Source organism: Podarcis pityusensis (assembly GCF_964106645.2).
Source record: "Podarcis pityusensis genome assembly, chromosome: 12".
Classification (NCBI taxonomy): domain Eukaryota; kingdom Metazoa; phylum Chordata; class Lepidosauria; order Squamata; family Lacertidae; genus Podarcis; species Podarcis pityusensis.
The window spans coordinates 27,744,784-27,765,371 of NC_138037.1; the positions used below are offsets into that span (position 1 = coordinate 27,744,784).

General features: G+C 42.0%; 1 protein-coding gene across 4 annotated transcripts in view; it reads right to left on the reverse strand.

The window, feature by feature from the left end:
- Window positions 1-20,588, reverse strand: part of CALCR (calcitonin receptor) — a 144,958-nt gene that overhangs the window by 16,768 nt on the left and 107,602 nt on the right. For all 4 annotated transcript variants that reach the window (XM_080975643.1, XM_080975644.1, XM_080975645.1 and 1 more), the window contains 5 exons: window positions 17,076-17,229; window positions 13,173-13,233; window positions 13,007-13,073; window positions 6,471-6,689; window positions 1,099-1,140 (listed from right to left, as the gene is read on the reverse strand). In XM_080975643.1, the coding sequence (XP_080831769.1) occupies window positions 1,099-1,140; window positions 6,471-6,689; window positions 13,007-13,073; window positions 13,173-13,233; window positions 17,076-17,229 (543 nt within the window). The remainder of the gene's footprint in view (window positions 1-1,098; window positions 1,141-6,470; window positions 6,690-13,006; window positions 13,074-13,172; window positions 13,234-17,075; window positions 17,230-20,588) is intronic.

Genomic DNA, 20,588 nt, shown 5'->3' on the forward strand with positions numbered 1-20,588 from the left:
ATTCTTCCCCCAATGTTTTTTTAATTATTATAGTAGAGGAGGAATCTAAACATAAAGTCATATAAAATATTGATGCAACAAGATGAGAGTGTGAGAGAACACTGGTTCAATGATTTTTTGGGGGGTGGCGGCGGGTGTGTGTGCTTTCCATGGACTTTTGGAAGGCCAGTGCCAGTTATTAAATGTGTGAACGAAAGGCTGGACAACATGAATGCTATGTAGCCAGCCTTTCAATGCTTCTCATAATATTTAGCACAAGGAATTTGTATGTATGGGTTTCATCATACTAATGGACGTTTGTAGTCAATACTCAGACACATTAATGACATATACATACACTTTCTGTGTCACCATTTTATGGTATTATATTTTATAGCCAGGATCCAAACAGTCATGCAACTATTTCCAGATGTGGTAAGGGATGTTGGGCTTGTGTTTTTCAAAGTGTGTCTTTACAGTGTCTGCCACAAATCAAGTTTTTTTAAAAAAGAGCTTTCAAAAATGTCACGATTTATTCAAAAAATGAAAAGAGTCTATGACATTGGATCCTAAGATAAATCAGCTTAAGACAGTGCAAGGGATGAAGTCCCCCCCCCCCACAACCATCTCCTGAGCCCTGTTGGAAAAGGCGGGGGGGGAGGAAGAATAACCATTGGACTTGGCTCCTAAGATACATTAACAAAGTTTATGGGAGAGAAGTTCCCCCTCTATCCGCAGCACTCCATTCTGCATTGACACACCAAAATGGCTTTTCCCCCTTTAAAGAGCACATACCTGGCTGGGCAGCAGTAATGGTGTTCCAGCCCCAAGAAGGAAGGAAGGAAGGAGAGATCTCTCCCATCTCTTGACCAGTGTGCTGCCAGGAAGAAATGCCCCAGTGACCCTTGGGAAATGCAGTTTTCCCAGCAGCAATTTCTTAACATGGACTTCCATGGAACAGAAACCGTGTTTTTTTCATTATTTTCAAAGAAGCAGCTTGGTTGATTATCCAAGACAATCTGACATGAGCTTGGGAGAAAGTAATCCTTATTATACTAAGAGTGAACAACAGCCTTGTAAATTGCCATAACATAAAGTTCCGCTGTTTCATATGCTTACCTCTCCATTGAAGAAACAGAAAATAGTTGCCACAAGTAAACCCTAAGAAGAAGAAAAGAGAGAAAATTATTCAGACTCTTTCTTTATCTATGCCGTGGCTGCTTAGGGTGCAAAGTAATGATACAAAATTTAATGCCGCCTTCATTTCATGCTGTATAGTTGGACTCTAATATAGCCAAAGAAAACTGTCCTACAATTACAGCTTCTCATTGTTGAAAGACAAAACAGTGATATCTGCCAGGTTATCTCCCCCTTACCCCATATCGAAGCCATCAATGGCACATCCTCAACTAAGAGAATCAAGAAAGTGGGCGTCTTTGTGTGAGAAACATATCCACTAAATGAGAGATGGATATCCGTGGTACATTGGTTTAAAAGCTGCTATACATTCTCAAAAAGAAAAGAAAAAAGGACCAGAAACACATCACGTATGACCCCTAAAAGACAAGCAGATCTATTGTGGCATAAGCTTCCGTTTGTGCCAGTAGCAGCTTCTCTCCTGATTTTTGTCATGAACATATTTGCATGAGGAATGGGTTAACCTCTCCCCACACCATTGTTCTTAAGGACAGAGGGATAGGGGCTGTAGCTCAATGGTAGAGCATCTGCTTTGCATGCAGAAGGTCTCGGGTCCCATCCCTGGCAGCCCTGTGAGAAATCCTGGAGACCTCTGCCAAGCCAATGTAGACAGTCCTGAGCTAGATGGACCAGTAGTCTGACTCAGTATCAGGCAGCTTCATAAGTGTTCCTATGATCCTCATCCCCCTTGCAGCTCATATTTGAAAAGGACACCTCACAAGGCACACACAATAGTAAGCTATGTTGTACTACCAAAATGTGTAGTACAAGGCAGTTCAATCCATGTGGCCTTGGAAGTAAATCTTATTGTGTTCAATTGAGTATTTACAGGTGTTCATCAGACTGCAGCCAGATATACTGTATTTTTTGCTCTATAAGACTCACTTTTTATCTCCTAAAAAGTAAGGGGAAATGTGTGTGCGTCTTATGGCGCGAATGCAGGCTGTGCAGCTATCCCAGAAGCCAGAACAGCAAGAGGGATTGCTGCTTTCACTGCGCAGCGATCCCTCTTGCTGTTCTGGCTTCTGAGATTCAGAATATTTTTTTTCTTGTTTTCCTCCTCCAAAAACTAGGTGCACCTTTTACGGTACTTTTCCAACACCAAAACACAGGTCTTTCTCATTTGTGCCCCTATCCTCTCTAACGAAAGACACTTTGGGTCACACAATTTCCTCCTTTCCTGCTCTTATCCCTCTAAATTCTCTTCTCATTTGCAGTTATATAGCCATATTGTCTTTCACAAGAGGATAATGGGGATCATGGCTTAAAGATGAGGAGTTTGCTCAGATGGCCTTGAAATTAGATTTTAGTTAACAGTTCTGTAGAGGAGTTTGTCCGAGGTGAGAAAAGGGGCCTGATGTGGAGGGCAAAATGTGTCCAAAAGTGATGTTATTTCTACAAGACAGAAGGGAAAAGCAGTAAATGGGTACTAAAAATGAATGCACAGTAAAGAACCTGGCCATTGTACATTGTACAAGAAGGTGAAGAGAGGCCTCTTTTTATGACTTGTTTAAAAAGGGTGAAATGGCATGGAACTCAGATCTGTAAATGCTTGACAGTTTGACCCCGACACGACTGTCCTCCTTGCTTAATTGGTAATTATATTGCAGATAATTGGTGGCTATATTATATTAAGATATTAAAGAAGATGGTGCAAAAATGCCAGACACCCACAGTGAGAAATACAGGGTGAGTCCTTTAAAAGAGGCCCTGTGGATACAGAGTACACATGTTTCACGGGGCCTCTTTTAAAGACTCACCCTGTAGCTAAACAGTTCACATGATCTGACTGCTGAACACATTTTAACGACATTTACCCCACAACAAAGCAGTGCTTTTCAACAGTAAGTTGTTGTCAGACTCCCACATTATGTTACAGCTATGTTGCAGTAAATCTGCAGTCGGGACTCACACATATCTAGGGAATCACCATTTTCATTAGCGAAAAACCACATTCAGATGCTAATATAAACACCTAGGGGCAGCGGTGGAGGAAGCCTCTCAGGCACTTGGGGCGAACTGCCCATAGGGGCGGGGCAAGTGGCGCCGTCTCGTCCGCTCTGCACCCGCTGCCTCCCCCCCCCCAGCTGTAGGGCAGCTGATGCCCTGGGACTCACAGTGCTCTTAGGGAGGAACGAGGGACGAGGCGCGGGGCCTCAGCCGCTCTACAGCTGAGGGGAGGCAGTGGGCAGACAGCACAGAGCCTGTGGGCACCTGAGATGCATGGCTCAGGTGCACTGCAGGCCCTGTGGTGAGTACTGCCGGCCATTTTGTCACCTCCGACAAGGTGACACCCGGGGTGAGCCACCCCCGCACCCTTCCTACGCCCCTGCCTAGGGCAGAATTGGGATTGTGAGCACCCAACTTCCATGCATGCACTAACATCCACATTATAATGGAATTATGGCAGCACACGCAATTACTTTTCCGCCAAGGTTTGTACTTGCTCACTCAGTAATAAAACTATGCTTTGTCATTACATTTGGCTTGACAGCAGTCATGAAATTAAAAGACGCCTGCTTCTTGGGAGAAAAGCAATGACAAACCTAGACAGCATCCTAAAAAGTAGAGACATCACCTTGCCAACAAAGGTCCGTATAGTAAAAGCTATGGTTTTCCCAGTAGTGATGTATGGAAGTGAGAGCTGGACCATAAAGAAGGTTGATCGCCGAAGAACTGATGCTTTTGAATTATGGTGCTGGAGGAGACTCTTGAGAGTCCCATGGACTGCAAGAAGATCAAACCTATCCATTCTTAAGGAAATCAGCCCTGAGTGCTCACTGGAAGGACAGATCGTGAAGTTGAGGCTCCAATACTTTGGTCACCTCATGAGAAGAGAAGACTCCCTGGAAAAGACCCTGATGTTGGGAAAGATGGAGGGCACAAGGAGAAGGGGACGACAGAGGACGAGATGGTTGGATGGTATTCTCGAAGCTACCAGCATGAGTCTGTCCAAACTGCGGGAGGCAGTGGAGGACAGAAGTGCCTGGCGTGCTCTGGTCCATGGGGTCACGAAGAGTCGGACACGACTAAACGACTAAACAACAAAGTATATGAAATGGTCTGAACGTTCTAAACCACCATATAAAGACTGTGCCTTATTACTTAGTTTAAGTTGCCCAGCTTGTATTGCATTTCGCTTATTTAAGTCAATAGCAATAATTGCTAATAAATCCTAATTAACGAGGATTTAATTCATTAATATATAAATTTGTTTGGGAATGGGCCATGGCTCAGTAGTAGAGTACATGCTTTGCATGTGGAAAGTTCCAGAATCAATCCCTGGCATCTCAGGTAGCAAGCAGAAGTGGCTTGCCAGGCAGGCAGATCTTTCTCATCTCCTCATATCCATCAGCTCTGAGGCAGCTTGCCAGGTGAGACCGAGCTGCTTATGTTGGCTTTGCAGCAGGTAGATCACTGTTGCTTATCTGAAGGGGGAGGAATGAGCTGGTGTAGAGTTTGCTGCAGTACAAACACCTGCACAGCCAATCTGGCACTACTGCTGGTGCGTTTGCACCATGCTGACTTCCCTGTTGCCCCTCCCAATAAGCAGTAGTGACCCACCTGCTGTGAAGCTAGCATAAGCAGCTCGGCCTCACCTGATGAGCTGCTTCTGACAGTAGCTGAGGAGAAAGATGTCTAATTAAGCAATAGTAGGCTAGATGGACAAATAGTCTGGCCTGTTACAAAGGCAGCTTCCTGTGCCTTAATTAATATATACCATTATTTATCTGTAATGTAATCTAAATGAAGAAACAGGGTTGGGTGAATCTGTTAATTTTGATTTCTCTCAAGTGTCTTGTTTTTCCAAACTTGAGTTCAGTCTTCCACATTTCTGTATCTGTATCTAATTAAATACCTGTCTCTGACTAATGCAGCACTTCACTTACTTTGTTTTTGCTTATTCTTGTTAAGTACCACCTGTGTAACTGCAGATAGATGGAGCAATCTATTTCCAACCCACGCCAATTTCACATGTTTGTTCATTTGTATGTTCTATTCAGTTTCCACAGTAATAATGGTTTTTTTAAAAAAAACACCTGCACAAATAAATTCTATTTTATCACAAAATACTAATGAAGTGCATATTTTATCTCAATATATGTTTTTCTAAATGTGTTTTATCTTAAAATATGTTTTTTTCTAAAACCACATTATGAGGACCATTTTTCAAGGAAGAATTTTGTATCACAAAATACAGAGAAGGGCAGAATCCTAAGGAGAATTATGTTCCCATCTGCACACACATCAGGGAGGTAGAAATCTGGTCAGTTTTCATCAAGATTAACAAAAACAGAACTCCTCAAGCCTCCTAATGTGGAGCTATAGGATTTGAGCTGGGTATAGAGAGGTGGATCTCAGACCACTATGTTTTTACCACTTATTTTTAAGCTGTCCACTTTCTACATATGGCAATTTTGCCCCATTTGTTGCAACAAAACTAGCTCATGCTACTAAAGCATTTATGAGCTTACTGAACAGTGAGACAGGATCCTCATCAAATGCTCTGACTGAAACTGGTCTGTGATAAGGACAATCTCGTAAAGAGGGAAGATGATGTAAAGAGCTAGAGATGAATTGACTCTCATAGTTCAGAGGCACTTCTAGTATGGGAAACCTGGTAGGGGATACTTCATGGTGTTATTTTCCAGATGAGGATGTTATTCTGCAGAGAAAACGCTATTACATTTCTAAATGGCAACAGACAGTCTCTATTTCAGCCCCTTGTAGCTTCTTTGTTAACTCGGGAGACCATCAGGATAGCAAGTTACAAGCAATTTCCCTTAATTCAATGGGTGGTTTTTTTGTACAGTGGTACCTTGGGTTAAGTACTTAATTCGTTCTGGAGGTCTGTTCTTAACCTGAAACTGTTCTTAACCCGAAGCACCACTTTAGCTAATGGGGCCTCCTGCTGCTGCCGCGCCGCCGGAGCCCGATTTCTGTTCTTATCCTGAAGCAAAGTTCTTAACCTGAAGCACTATTTCTGGGTTAGCAGAGTGTGTACCCTGAAGCGTATGTAACCCGAGGTACCACTGTATGTTGTTTTCACTAAGATAGGTATTTTTGCGTGCACTTTGACTTAATACTTGGTGTGCATTGCTTGGTTGGTGAACTGCACCACAAAATTCAGAGAAGTACACATTGAAAATGGATGCTTGTGATTCAGTTCACATGTCGGTTCAAGCAAATGCAAATTGGGTTGACATCCGAACAAATTTCTCCCCCATCTTTACATACCTAACTAAAAAAATAACAACCACAACATAAAAACCACAGTGTTACCAGACCCATACCTGGTAATGCATTAATATATGCATGATGTAATCATATACTTCGCCCGCAAGCTTGTTTTCTGGCCTCCATGGAATAATGACAAACTGAATTCCTAATAAGGGCACAAGGATTAAAGTGGCTCTGACAGCTTTCATGTACATGTTGGACTCGGCACGATGAGTGTCTCTTAGCTTGGTTACTAGAACTCGCACAATGTTAAGCAAAAAGAAAAAATTGACCTGTAAGAACAAAACCATCATTTTAGATTTATTTTATTTACAAAAAAAAGAACTTGTAAAACATTCAAATATCACACACACATATATTTTGTTTCCACAGACATTTTGAAACGAGATCAATTGAAATTGCATTACATGAAAACGGTTCATAACTCATATCACTGATATGTAAAATTAAATGGATTCAAACATGAAGCTGACCCTCTGGAACTTTGTAAAAATAAATAGTAAGGCTAGAGCTGGGAGCAAGGGAAAATAACATGGACCGATGGTCCAGTTTCCTAGGTCACATATTTTAGGACCCGGCAAATTGTATTCTCAGGACCAGACTGAGTTTATGGCCTGTAAGATATTATCTGCATCCCTAAACTGGATGCTCCTTAATTCCTGTCGACTGATCCCTGGGGAATAGCCAACAGGAGCAGTAGAGCATCTGGTTCAGGATGAATCCTCCTTGGTTGGATGAAGGTGAAAAATGTTGCCGACTGTCCAAATGCAGGTAACATAGAACTAACAACTGAGTGTATTTAGCAGGGGATAGTCCCCAGTCAAAGAGGCCAAAGGCTATAAGGAGGCAAGGCACATGCTGGGGCCTTCCAGAAGTCGTTGGACTACAAATCCCATAACACCTGTGCACTGGCTATACTGGCTAGGTTGACTGGAATTGTAGTTCTAAGTATCTGGGGGGCACAAGGCCAAGGAAGGCTGCAGTAGAGACATCTATTGTCTGGAGAAGAAAACCATGTAGAGGCAGGTGCTTTGCCACCCTCTGTCTGTTCCTCTATTATACCCTCTCCAATATTCAGAAGGAATAAATTGTTCTCGTTTTTCCTTTTTTTAAAAATAACACTGTTTAAAAATGTTCCTTTCCCTGTTCCACACCATGTTATCTGAAGTGTCTTTCTGAAGCTTAGCTCCTTCTAAAAGTGCCGCACTTAATCACAGATACATTAGAAGCTAAAACGCATATATAGAAACCAGAGAACAAATGTACACCTTTTCCCCTTTCAGCATTGAAACAATGCTTAGGCATGTGTGTGTGTGCTGTGGGGGGCGATTATAATTTTATAGTCTTTAAGTTGCTGAGGAATGCTCGTAATTGGTGCTTATTCAAAAAAACCTGCCACCTTAGGGCCAAACTACTTGTGACACTAGAAATGTCATTTGCAGTTGAGTAATTTCATTTTCTAGCATTAATTAGTATGTGTGTGTGTGTGTGTGTGTGTGTGTGGTGCAATTGGGGGGAATCAGGACAACAGTCCATGGGAAGGAAGACGCAAGCTTTCTGGTGTAATTGTTCCAACTAAAATTACCCTCTGCTATTTGGCATGGGGTGGTTGCTCCCCCAGCACCAAAAATTCCTTTTCGAACAGCTACACATTTAGTCCCTAAGGGCTTTTCAGGGGAAGGGCTATAGCTCAGTGACAGAACATCTGTTTTGCATGCAGAAGGCCCAGGTTCAATCTTCAGCATCTGCAGGTAGGGCTGGGAGAGACTCCCTGTTTGACATCCTGGAAAACCCCACTGTTGGTTAGTGTAGATCAGGCATCTTCAATTTTTTTCAGGACTCACTCATAATCCAAATATGAACTTGAGGACTCATTTCTTAATCTTTTACCATATACTGGTAGTAGTGCTCCTGCTGTGACCCACCTTGGATCAGGCTTTGATCCACTGGGTCCCAACCCATCAGCTGAAGACCAGTGGTGTGGAGAGAACTGAGCAAGATGGACAAAAAGGTCTCTGGCAGAATAAAGGCAGAATTATTGGGGGGGTTTTTGTTTTAAAAACAGGTGCTTAAACTGTCTACTTTATTTTGATGACAAAGCACGTGAGCAGTAATAAGGTAATGGTAAAGGACCCCTGGACGGTGAAGTCCAGTCAAAGGTGGCTATGGTGTTGTGGCACTCATCTCGCTTTCAGGCCGAGGGAGCCAGCGTTTGTCCACAGACAGCTTTCCGGGTCATGGGGCCAGCATGACTAAACCACTTCTGGCACAACAGAACACCATGATGGAAGCCAGAGTGCACAGAAATGCCATTTACCTTCCCGCCAGAGTGGTACCTATTTATCTACTCATGCTGGTAGGCTTTCAAACTGCTAGGTTGGCAGAAGCTGGGACAGAGCAACGGAAGCTCACTCCATCACGGGGTTTTGAACCGCCGACCTTCCGATCAGCAAGCCCAAGAGGCTCAGTGGTTTAGACCACAGATTCACCCTGATCCAGAATGGACTCCTTTTCTGGACAGTGGCTCTGTCCTAGTTTCCTGCTTAAAATCCCCTTGCCCCATTTGTTCCCCAGTATGCAGTTTTACAGCAAATGGTTCATTCAGGGGGCAAACAGCAGATACCCATTGGAATCACAACCTGAATCAGGGCCCCATACTGGTTTTGTGAGCTCAGTTCCTCAGATTGCTTAAGCTGAAATCATAGGATTCTGGAAGCGACACAGACACTGCACCAATTAAGAAAAGAAAAGACATGTCTGCTTTGAGCCCAAGTACCATTATCTCTCCTTCAGTGGCTTCTGAGCTCATAGCCAATGTATTTTTGGAAAGGCAGCGCTGTAATGAGCAAGCCAGAGAGTAAAGGAGAGGATTTGAAGCCAGCAATCATCACACCTGTTTTTTTCCTTTCTTTCGTTTCTTTTCTGAAAGTGATTAGAGTTCCTTTTAAAAAAGATGACGAGCTTTACTTTGCAGAGTAACCAAAGCATAAAGCTTGGGCGTAGTGGTGGTGGAGTTCAGAAATAGGAAAAGGTTTGCACATCATCAGCCAACCTTGGCCTTTAGGATCCCAGAGGGGGGTGGGGGGTGGGAATCAGACTGCTGCAATAAATCTTGAGCTGGTTGTGGTTCTCGAGAGGCCAGAGGGCATGCAAAGTATTCCCATCCAGATGATAAAATTTAGTATGGCATTAAGCACAGCGGTCCTCTTTCACAGACCGTTACACGGAAAACGATCATGTGTCGTTTCCATTCTGGGTAAATGAATTGAGTCATTGAAGCCTGACTACCATAAGCAACCTACTATATCTCCAAATATATTATTGTTTTATTTTTTAAAAAAAGGCATCAAAACTCTGTTGGAAAACTGAAAGCTAAATTAACTTTGTGAAGACAGACTGAGGCTACTTCATCGCCATTTCCGCCTTACTCATCGCCAGAGTATTTCTTCTTATGATGCACATGTCTGCAGGCAAAAGCTAAATACCAGGTCATCCCGTTTTGAACCTTCTGGGGTGTCAACATGCCGATCTTACACAGGTTGTGTATATAAAGCTGTGGGGAAGGTGCTTTGCATGTAGAAGGTTCCAGGTTCAATCCTTGGCAGGAGAGATCCCCTGCCTGAAAATCTGGAGAGATCCTGCCAGTTGGTGTAGACTGTGCTGAGGTAGATGGACGGACTTGGCCAATCTTGCCAGTTGCAATCCTATTAGAAACAGTTGCTATCAAAATCTAGGCAGGAAACAATACACAGGCATGGAACAGCTTCAGGATTCGTGGTAGCCAGTTCAAGAGCTTTGTTTGGCGGTAGCAGCTACAATCCATATTAAGGCCGGCCATTCCTGCCTTATGCTCGGGTGGTGAGCTTTCATGGAAGGTCCTATGGGAATAGTGCACACACCCCCCCCCCATTTTGTATACCACGATTTTATTTCTGTGTTGGACACCAAACTTTCTCTTTTTCAGTTCCAAGCTGTTGAATGAGGTTAGCTTTTTTTGTATTGTTTTAGATAATACTGTATAGATTTCTTTTCTCTATTTATTGACTTTGGGCAGTATTCAACTTACTAATGCTTTGCATTAGTGCACTTCTCAGTGCTAGTGCAAGGGGATTTCCTCCCTCTCCTCACTCCTGTGCGCCCCACACCACTCCCAAATCATCTTCGGAACAGATTTAGTGGGTGTGTTGGGGGAGGAGATGGGGGAGAAGATTGTGTTGCTCAGGGAGAAATCTTTTCAATGGTGGAACCTCAATGATGGTACAACTCAGTCTGGTTATTTTTAGGGAGTCTGCTTTCTGAACTGTTATATTTATTATTGCTCATTTGGTATGCTGTTGTGAGACACTTTGGGCACATTTAATTATTATTTTTTTAATATTTATTTTCTATCACTTTTGGAGATTTGGGTTAGATGGTTTTGAACCTTGAGTCTGTCTTGTATTATAGTGCTGATTTTATGTCTGTGTTCTGTTATTGACATCATACTATTACTTCTATTTTGTTATGTGATTTTTAATTATGTGGTTTATTTATTTTTATATTAAATTTCTTTAAGGTTATTTTGAAGTAATGAAAAATGGCATACAAACACATTATTTAATTGTTCTCTATTTATTGTTCACACAGGGCCTTATTCCCCAAATTTCAGAAGGAAAACTTCTGGGTTCCTGAGGGCAGCCAATATGCTACTTGAAGCAGCAACAAAGCTTTCTCCCTCTTCTAGTTATGAAAAAAAAGGGGGGAGATGAAATAAAAATTTCATCTTTAAAAGTAAGAGACCCACTCCCAGCTGGAAGTTCCTTAGTTCCTCCCTGCCTCCTGGATACTAATCCAGTCTCTGAGATGACTTTTGCATCATTTGAAAGGACCAAAAACCACTGGTCTAAAATATGTTGGCCTAATGCTATAGATATATAACCACATAATCAATACAATCATGTTGCTGAAACCATGTCTGGCATACTGAGAAGCTCCCTGCTGCCACCCGTGCTTTCCAGGTATCTGGAGTCAACCAGGAACTACAAATATCCCAAAATAATGAGTCAGCTCCTTCAAAAGATCACATGGGCCAATTAACAAGAAGACAAAGACGTATCAAGCTGCAAGGATAATACAAGGAGCTGAAGGAAGAACACATAAGAAAAAGCTGAGAAAGGCGTGTAAATTCAGCCAAGGAGGCACGAGAAAGGTTGTGGGGTGAAGAGCAGACACAGCATGATTATACAGAAAGGAAGGAAAGGAAACACTTGCTCATATTATGCTCAACACATTGTGCAGAGAATTGAGGCCTGCCACAAAAACTGTTTCTTTACAATCTTGCATGGATTGCATTAGGAACACAGGAACTGGCCTTATATTAGAAAACCTAGCTCAAACCTAGCTCTACATCAGGGGCAGCCAAGGTGTTGTTGCCCTACAACTCCCATCAGCCCCTGCCAGCAAAGGCAATGGCCAGGAATGATGGGAGCTGTAGTCCAATACAGTCATATCTCGGGTTACAGATGCTTCAGGTTGTGCGATTTTGGGTTGCGCACTGCACCGAACCCGGAAGTACCAGAACGGGTTACTTCCGGGTTTCGGCACTCGGCAGAAGCGCCAAATTGCAACCCGTGTGTGCTGCAGGTTGCGAATATGCCTCCCACATGGATTACGTTTGCAAACCAAGAGTCCACTGTATCTGGACTATCCACTGTATCATGTTGGCTATCCCTGCTTTACAATGACTAGCTGTGGCTCTCCAGGACTTCAGACAGGTGTCCTACCTGGCCCTACCCGACAATTAACTAAGTGAGCAGTGGTGGGAACAAGTTTGCACATGCCTGACCTCTACATTTTTTGAAGGTCTTAAAAGACACCCCCCCATGAAAACAGCTGCACATACATAGGGTAGCCCCCACTGTTTTCAATGGGGGCTTACTCTCAGCTAAGTGTGTGCAGGCTTATAGCCTCAGAATGCAATCCTATGCACTTACTTCCAAGTAAGCACACATAGGATTGCAGTGCCCCTGTCTGATTCTAACCAGGTTTGCTCAGATACAGTTTTACATTACTGTGTTATTTAAAAATTTAAATAATCTTAAATTATTGCTATTAGCAGTGTTGGGTGCCATGCAGAAAAGGGGGGTAAAAATACAAAGTCATAACTGTAATCATTAATAATATCATTAATAAAACAAAAATAAGAAAAAATAACAGGTTGTATTCAATGTTAGTCTGATTCAGAGCAGACCAACTGAAATTAATGGTCATGGCTATTAATTCCAGTGGGTCTACTCTGAGTACCAATTACTTGGATTTAGATACCGTATTGGCCCAAATATAAGCTGCACTTTTTTTTCCAATTTCCGATCATGAAAAGTTAAAGTGCGGCTTATATTTGTGATCTTACGCTGCCGGCAAAGCAGCGCCCCCCCCCCCCCCGGAAGCAGCCTGGGAGTGCGGGGCTGAAGGGGCCCCCGAACTTTAAAGATGCAACTTATTTGTGGGTGCGGCTTATATCCGGGCCAATATGGTAATAATAATAGTAATAATAATAGGCAAAATAATAATAATACAGTGCTCTTAATGCAATAGGAAATGATTTTCTCACCAATAAAGCTGCCATCACAGGCCCATGAACAACATACAACAAGTGAGTGTCCACACTAATCCAGCAGCTGGAAGGAGAGAAAAAAAACATTTACTAAAAGGGCAAAATTGCTTTGTTTTTATAAAGAAATGCTAAGTAAACTATAAAGAACAAACATGATACTTACTTATCGTTGAAGTATTTGGTTCTTGCCACAGCATGAATTGATGCCGGCACTAAAGGAAACCCTAGAATGGATAATTATATGCATCACATTTCAGTTTTTGTAATGCAATCTGTGTTAGGCTGAAAAAACCTTATGAAAATCTTAAAGAAATGTGAATTAGAGAATAACAAGCCTATCTCTCTGTGTAAAGTGCAGCAGCTATGTGATAAAGAATGTTCCCACAAGACAGCTACTACATATGAAGGCCTTAAAGTGTGAGGAATCTGCAGCTTCCCAGATCCTGTTAGTTCTTACTAAAGGAGAGAGGCACAGCAAGAGACTTCCCCCAAAGAATCCTGGGAAATGTGGTTTACCATGCTACAATTCCCAGCACACTATAGTTCCCAGCATTGTTTGTGATTTAAATGTATGTTGTGCATGCAGTCAGGGTAACTTGTAAATATATTTCTCACTCTGGCTGTACGAAAGAACCTTTACAAGCGAGTCTTGTAATGAATATGCCTTGTCAGTGTGAGAGATGTTAGCGCTGCTGGCTGAGGCAAGCCATGGAGTTAAGGCTGACAAGCACATACATACAGTTATTTTTCCAAAGCATTTTTCTTTTAACACTGCCCTGACAAGCTTGCCCCTGTCAAATTAAGTACAGGCTCAGTGTGTCCGAAGGAGTGAAGAGTTTTTGCACTCAAATCGTTGCTCTGGTTGAGGTAAGCCTCCAAAAATGCTGAAATAACTAAAAATAAATAAATGTCAGGGAATTCAGTTGGAGGGACTGCTTACAGATATTGATTATACTAACATTTGGGGGGTGAGGTGTAGTGGAGCATGGAATACTTTCTTTGGTTACTGATTTCCATCTGGTTTTTTAAAAACAAAACACTGCCATTTTAAAGCAAACTGCTGCCACTCATTTTAAGAGCTATTCTTTTCTATAATAAGGTTCAGAGCCGTATGCCTCTAAATACCATATTGGCCTGAATATAAGCCTCACTTTCCCCCCCAAATTCCGACTGTGAATAGTTAAAATGTGGCTTATATTCGAGACCTTATGGTATGCAACCAGGATCATGGGGCAACCAGCGCCAGGAGCGCGGCAAAGCAGCGCCCGCCCCATGCGTAGTCCCCCATCCTCTCCCCCAAGTCCAGGAAGGGAGAGAGCGAGGAAGGGGAAACACAGCGCAGCTCCCCCTCTCCCTGCCCAGTGTGCAGCCAGGTGCAGCAAGGAATGGAGTGGCTTAAATTCAGGTATTTTTTCCTCCCCCCCTCCAATTTTAAAGGTGCTGCTTATATTCAGGCCAATACGGTAGATTGCCAAAGTCTTCTACACTTTGAAAGCATGTTTCCTGCCTCAAATGGTTTCCAAGGCAAATGGCTAGTGCGCAAGTATACATGTGCTTCATAGAACTTTAGTCCTATGAAGAAAACGTTGCTGTTAAGGTTTTCTCCCATTCATCACAGAGCACAAAGACTATGGAATTTGCTATTGCAAGATGTAGTGATGATGACCACCAACTGAGATGCCTTAAAAAGGAGATTAGACAAATCAGGGAGGACAGGGCTATCAGTAGCTACTAATCATGACGGCTTCAGTTCTGAGGGTGGTTTACCTCTAAAAAGCAGCCACTGGGGAGTAGGAGTGAGGAGACTGCTGTTGCACTAATGGCCTGATTGCAGGCTTCCCAAAGGGATCTGGTTGGCCACTGTGGGAACAGGATGCTGGAAGAGTTCGACCTTTGGTTTGATTCAGCAGGGTTCTTTTGCTTTTATTTACATGAATACTAACAAGTCAGAACAAACCACCGTCCCTGGGTTTGCATGACTCAAGAAACTCTGGTTCCTTCGAAATCGAAGGCCAAAGCTTTTAATCACCTCCTGCCATTTGTAAAGGAGGAGGAGATGGGAGCGTGTGAATCCAAGGCTGCTGCGTGCTTGTCTCCATAATGCTAAACCAAGGTTTGGCATCACTTCTCAGCCGAGTCTATGCCTTCTCATATTCTTCAGGTTTAAGGAAATGAGCACCGCTCTCTTTTTGCTGTAACTGAAAATAAATTCATCGGAATTGGCAACAGTAACTGGGCTGATTTGAGGATAAAGACAGAAAATGATTCTGAGAGTGCAATTTTATACACGTCTACTCTGAGATGAGTTGGACTTACTCCTAGGTAAGCATATAAAGGACTGGAGTCTAATTTCACATTTCAAAAAACCACGGCCAGCGTAACTTTTTTACACTTTGTTTTTGTTAGTGTATAAACATTTCAAAACTAGAATGTGCTTTCGATAAAAAACCAATACGTAGTTGAGTTATGTGGATTTTGGGTGAAGGCTTGCAAATGATTTCAAAACTTATCCAAACATCAGCATTCTGGTATGTTAATGTCTGTGATATGTCATTACTGTTGATGATGTTGGAGCGACGTTTGAAAGTTTTATGGAAACAATCTGTATTCAGATTGCTTGAATAAAAACAAGATCATTCTTCTTGCAAGCAGTTCTAATTTCAGCCTCAGATAACACTGATAACTCTTGCTTTCTTGCTCCACCTGAGTGGTTTTACATCTACTGAAGTGAAATTGTAATGTGCAAAGCTGTCAGTATGACAAAGGCAAAACAGGCAATGGTTTGTCTGCCATGGAAGTATGGCAGGAATCAGTTTTGCATTTTTAACAGCTCTCCTTAATAAAATTCAGATAGTTCATTTAGTCATCTCCCGATTAGCATTCTCATGGATATTGATTCATGTTAAAATACATGCAGGGTTGGGCATATTACCACAATGCACCAAATACAAGATTAAGCCAGCTACTGTCTCAAGGTTTTTAGTCAAATATATCGGACCCAATGGCAAAATAAATATTTTGGGCATATTATGCCATTTGGCCCACTTACTGAGATGCACAATCCATTTGCTCTAACATGAGAGGCCATTTTGCTAAGCTGATTCCAGTTGGTTCACGTGGGGCGTAACATGCTATGGGAGGGAGTTACTGTAGCTGGAAGTTGTGGTAGCCTCTAGGAGATTATTCTTCTGACAATCTGTCTAACAAGCAATTCATCTAATGCAAAGGCATTCCTTGAACACCACTGTCCCCACCTCAAGCCATCCTAGGCACCATCTCTGGAAATAGCATGCAGGGGTCATTTAAAAAGGACAAGGGAATCATTGCTCCTCATGCTTCAAACCAGGCGTGATTATTTCTCAGGAGCCCCTATATTTCTGGCCAGCTCACTGGTTCTGCACACTGAGTGATCATGGTTATAAAGTATGCAGACTGCAAGAAGAAAACCCTTCTGGAGTAAGGAAAAGATAAGTTAGCAACTGCTTTATTGAGAAATGACATTTATTTGTTGGTGCAATAAAACGCAATGTATTGTTGAACTATAATCACTGCTAGGAACACTGCGATTAACAATACACAAGACCTGGCTTTAGCATTTCCCTTCCTTTTTCTATGTGTTTGTCTGTAGGTGTGTGTGTGTGTATTTATATATTTGTAAATATATTGTAAAATAATAATAATATTATATAAATAAATTAATGATTTTATGCAAGCACAAACTTTCAAACTGTAGTGTGCATAAAGGTCCTGTTTAAAGGACACAGACTTTTCAGCCCAGGTGCCTTAACTTCCAATTTCTGTGGGGGGTATTTTGTACCAGTAAATTTGTAATTGTCTTATGTCTTCTCTTAAATCAAATATTTTTCAAAGTAGAATATCAGTACTATGTTTTATGATTCATCAGCAGCACTGCCTAATACTTAACAGAAAAAAAAACAAAACCTTGCTCCCTTTGCAAGGCCGTCACCAGCTGGCCTAGGGGCCCTCACACTTCCAGCCACTGGAAACCAGAAGAAAGAAGAACAGAAGAAATTGAAGAACAGAAAGGAGAGGAAATGCCACATACCCCAACCCAAGAGGTAATACCAGTGCAGACGCTGCTCTTCAGCAAATACTGCCACCACAATGAGAGTATGAAGATAAATGCCTTCACAAAGCATCCAGAAGTAGTTACAGCCCATCATGTATTGGTGAAAAAACTGAAGCACTTTGCAGCTTACCTGTCAAGACAAACAGAAAAGCATTAAACTGTAGACAGACAACCATATGAATGCCATAGGTAAGCAAGCAAACAAAAATATCGGTGCTAAGATCCAAAAGGATTTTCCATGCCTGGTGTTTGTTGGAATCTTTCAACAGCTGCCACGGACTGTGAGCTACAAATAAATCAGATATATTGAGTACATGGACCTCCTAAATCACCAGGCATCAGGCACAATGAGCCAAAATTCCAAAAGCTACTACCAACAACTCACACTTTATAATTCTTTTCCTTCACTCTGAAGTTCTGCAGAGCTAACAAATAAGTAGTCCTAGAGGCCAGCTAAGTTCCTGGAGAGATGCTAGCTGGATCCTTCAAAGGTCACGTTAACCTGGATTTCCTGATCCTTCCTCTTGTAATTATAAACATTAAGTGGTGCTCTGCTTCTAAAAGCTAGAATTGATTTCCAAAGTTACGTATGACTGTTTTGGAGAAATGGACTAGTTATCAAAAGGAAACTCTCATGAGACCTCAGGATTCCTGTTTAAAATATGAAGTAGGGGAAACGGAGTATGGGGAAAAGTGCATCAATAATCAGGTTCTATACATTTTGGAATAAGGCTGGATGGGCATTCTTAGCCTGAAACTTCCAAGCTGATATGAGCCATGAAAACCTACTTTTCACAAATGAAGCACTGAGACAACAGAATTGCATGTAAGAAGAAAGCAAATATCTGCATGTTATGTACCAGCCAAAATGTAAGGTCCCTAAATCTTCCCCAGACTGTTTTCCTAAAGCATGGGTCAATATGTTCTATGACTTGTCCTTTGTATACTGAATGAGTCTCTCAGCTGGTGTTCAAGACACCCTCTTCATGTTCTTATTGATCATAGCCTGCTGAGCACTGCGGTGACTGACAGACACACAGAGCTCTGTACATACTGCTCTTCAGTCTTGATGGGACTTTATCAAACCAAAACATATCTGTCTCTAAAAACTGCCTCTGTGATCTCGACAGTGCCTTTCGGTAGATAACTTTAGTTTCTTCTATTTGACTGACAGCCAGCTGCTCCAAAAATCATTATAAGAGAAAATTTGGGTCTAAGGAGACATGTAATTATCTAAAAATGTGTTTGCTCGTTCCATGGACCTATTGGGCGCAGATTAGGGTGGCCACTTATACATCACCAAAAAGGGGGGGGGGGGGGAGCAAGAGAGGACAAAAAGAGGGCACAGATTTGTATACAATTTACATACAGTGGTACCTCGGGTTAAGTACTTAATTCGTTCCGGAGGTCCGTACTTAACCTGAAACTGTTTTTAACCTGAAGCACCACTTTAGCTAATGGGGCCTCCTGCTGCTGCCGCGCCGCCGGAGAACAATTTCTGTTCTTAACCTGAAGCACTATTTCTGGGTTAGCGGAGTCTGTAACCTGAAGCGTATGTAACCTGAAGCGTATGTAACCCAAGGTACCACTGTATGTTGGTTTATATGTATAGAAGCAAGTTTATAAAGAATGGCTATCATTTAAACACAAATGCACGTTACCATAATGAGAAAGACCAGGTAACGTATGTGCCTTCTCAGAATGTTCACCAAGGTGATATCGATTGTCAATTTCAATTCCCCTGCTCTCTCTTCATTATATTTTAACCAGACAGCTCTTCAACTAGAAGTCATCTTCAAATAGAAGACTTTTCTTAGACAGCCCTCCATATAGGATATTTATTAAGATTTTCAAGATATTACAAAATAAAAATAGAAAAAAGAAAAATACAAAATAAAAATAGTTAAAAACAACTCAATCTTTCCATCACTTATTTTTCATTAGCTTATTTCCCGGACCTCCTCACGCCTCCCTTTTTTGTATTCCAGTACGGTTTGTTGGTTCAGCAAATCCTTCCCCTCTTTGTTTATCCTAATCTTTAATCTTAAAATATTGTAACATTAAATTTTTACCTGTTAGTAATCCATTTTTCATATTCCCTTATAGTATTGCAGCTAAAAACCACTTAATTTCTATCCAACATCATTCTAACATTCATTAATTTTACAATATTTCTGTAAATAATCTTTACATTTCTTCCAATCTTCTTCCACCGACTCTTCTCCCTGGTCTCGGATTCTGCCAGTCATTTCCGCCAGTTCCATATAGTCCATGGCAGATGAAGGTGATGGACTATATGGACAGCCCTCCATATAGGACTGTCCTCTGTAAAGGACACATGGCCACTATACACAGATGCGGAGAACCACCTGTCAAATGATTTAGGCCCCATCTCTCTCTTAATCTCTCTTTGCAGTGTAAGGCAGGGGATATAGCAACATCACCTAGTGCTACTACGAAACTTCTGGTTCTGAAAACAGTACCATGGGGCAGGCCAAATTGATGCCAGCTGGGATATGGCAAGTGGTCAAAAAGAAACAACGTAAAGTGTATATACCATATGAAGTACCCTATGCAGGTGATCTGATCTTATCAAAATGTCTGCATCTTTCTTTCTTAAAGGTAATGCTTTTAGAGACACACACATCCATCCGGACACTGCATATGTAGTAAATAGAGCACTTTCATCCAAAAAGTGGCATTGAGACTCAGCAATCAACAACAGATCGGTTCTCAATTATGGGACTCTGGGCCCTTGACTTCCTCAGGTTTTATCCAAAATCATGCCACTTGGTAGCCTTCTAAGAACAGTAGCTAAGAGGACCACTGCAAAAGGTATTGAGAGCAGGTGCCCCCAGTAATTCAAGAACTGCAAAAGGCCACTTCTGATATACTTTGACGCATTTGTCAACTTGTCCTTTGCTCTTGATAAAACAAGATTGCAAAAGAAAGCTAGCTACTGAAGCCCCAGTGTTACTTTTTCCGCATGGATAAAGCCTTTTGCAACAATAGTTGAATGCAGCCATGAGAGCAGAGTTGAATGAAGCAGTGGAAATAGAGAAAGAGGGAGTTATCTGGAGGAGTCCAGCTTGTCTGAGAGGTACAGCATGTGAGCATCCCAAAGAGCTAAGGAGTTACTGTTATTTGTATTTCATCTCATTGTTCCTCCAATGGGCACAGAGTGGCATAGATGGGCTACTGCCCTTTGCCCTCACAACAACCTGGTGAGGTGGGCTGCACTGAGGCAGACTGACTAAACTAGTAATGCAGTGAGACTGAATTTGAACCCAGATCTCTATATTCCTGGTCCAACATTTTAACCACTATACAACACTGGCTTTCTCTGTGGAGGTGGGTTGTACTGCTTATTCGAAAGCATTTCCCCTGCTTCTCCTGAAGTGGGTTGTCAGAACAACGCGGTGAAGTGGATTGGGATGAGGTACACTAAGCCGTCATGCAGTGAGGCCAAATGGGGATTTGAACTCGGAT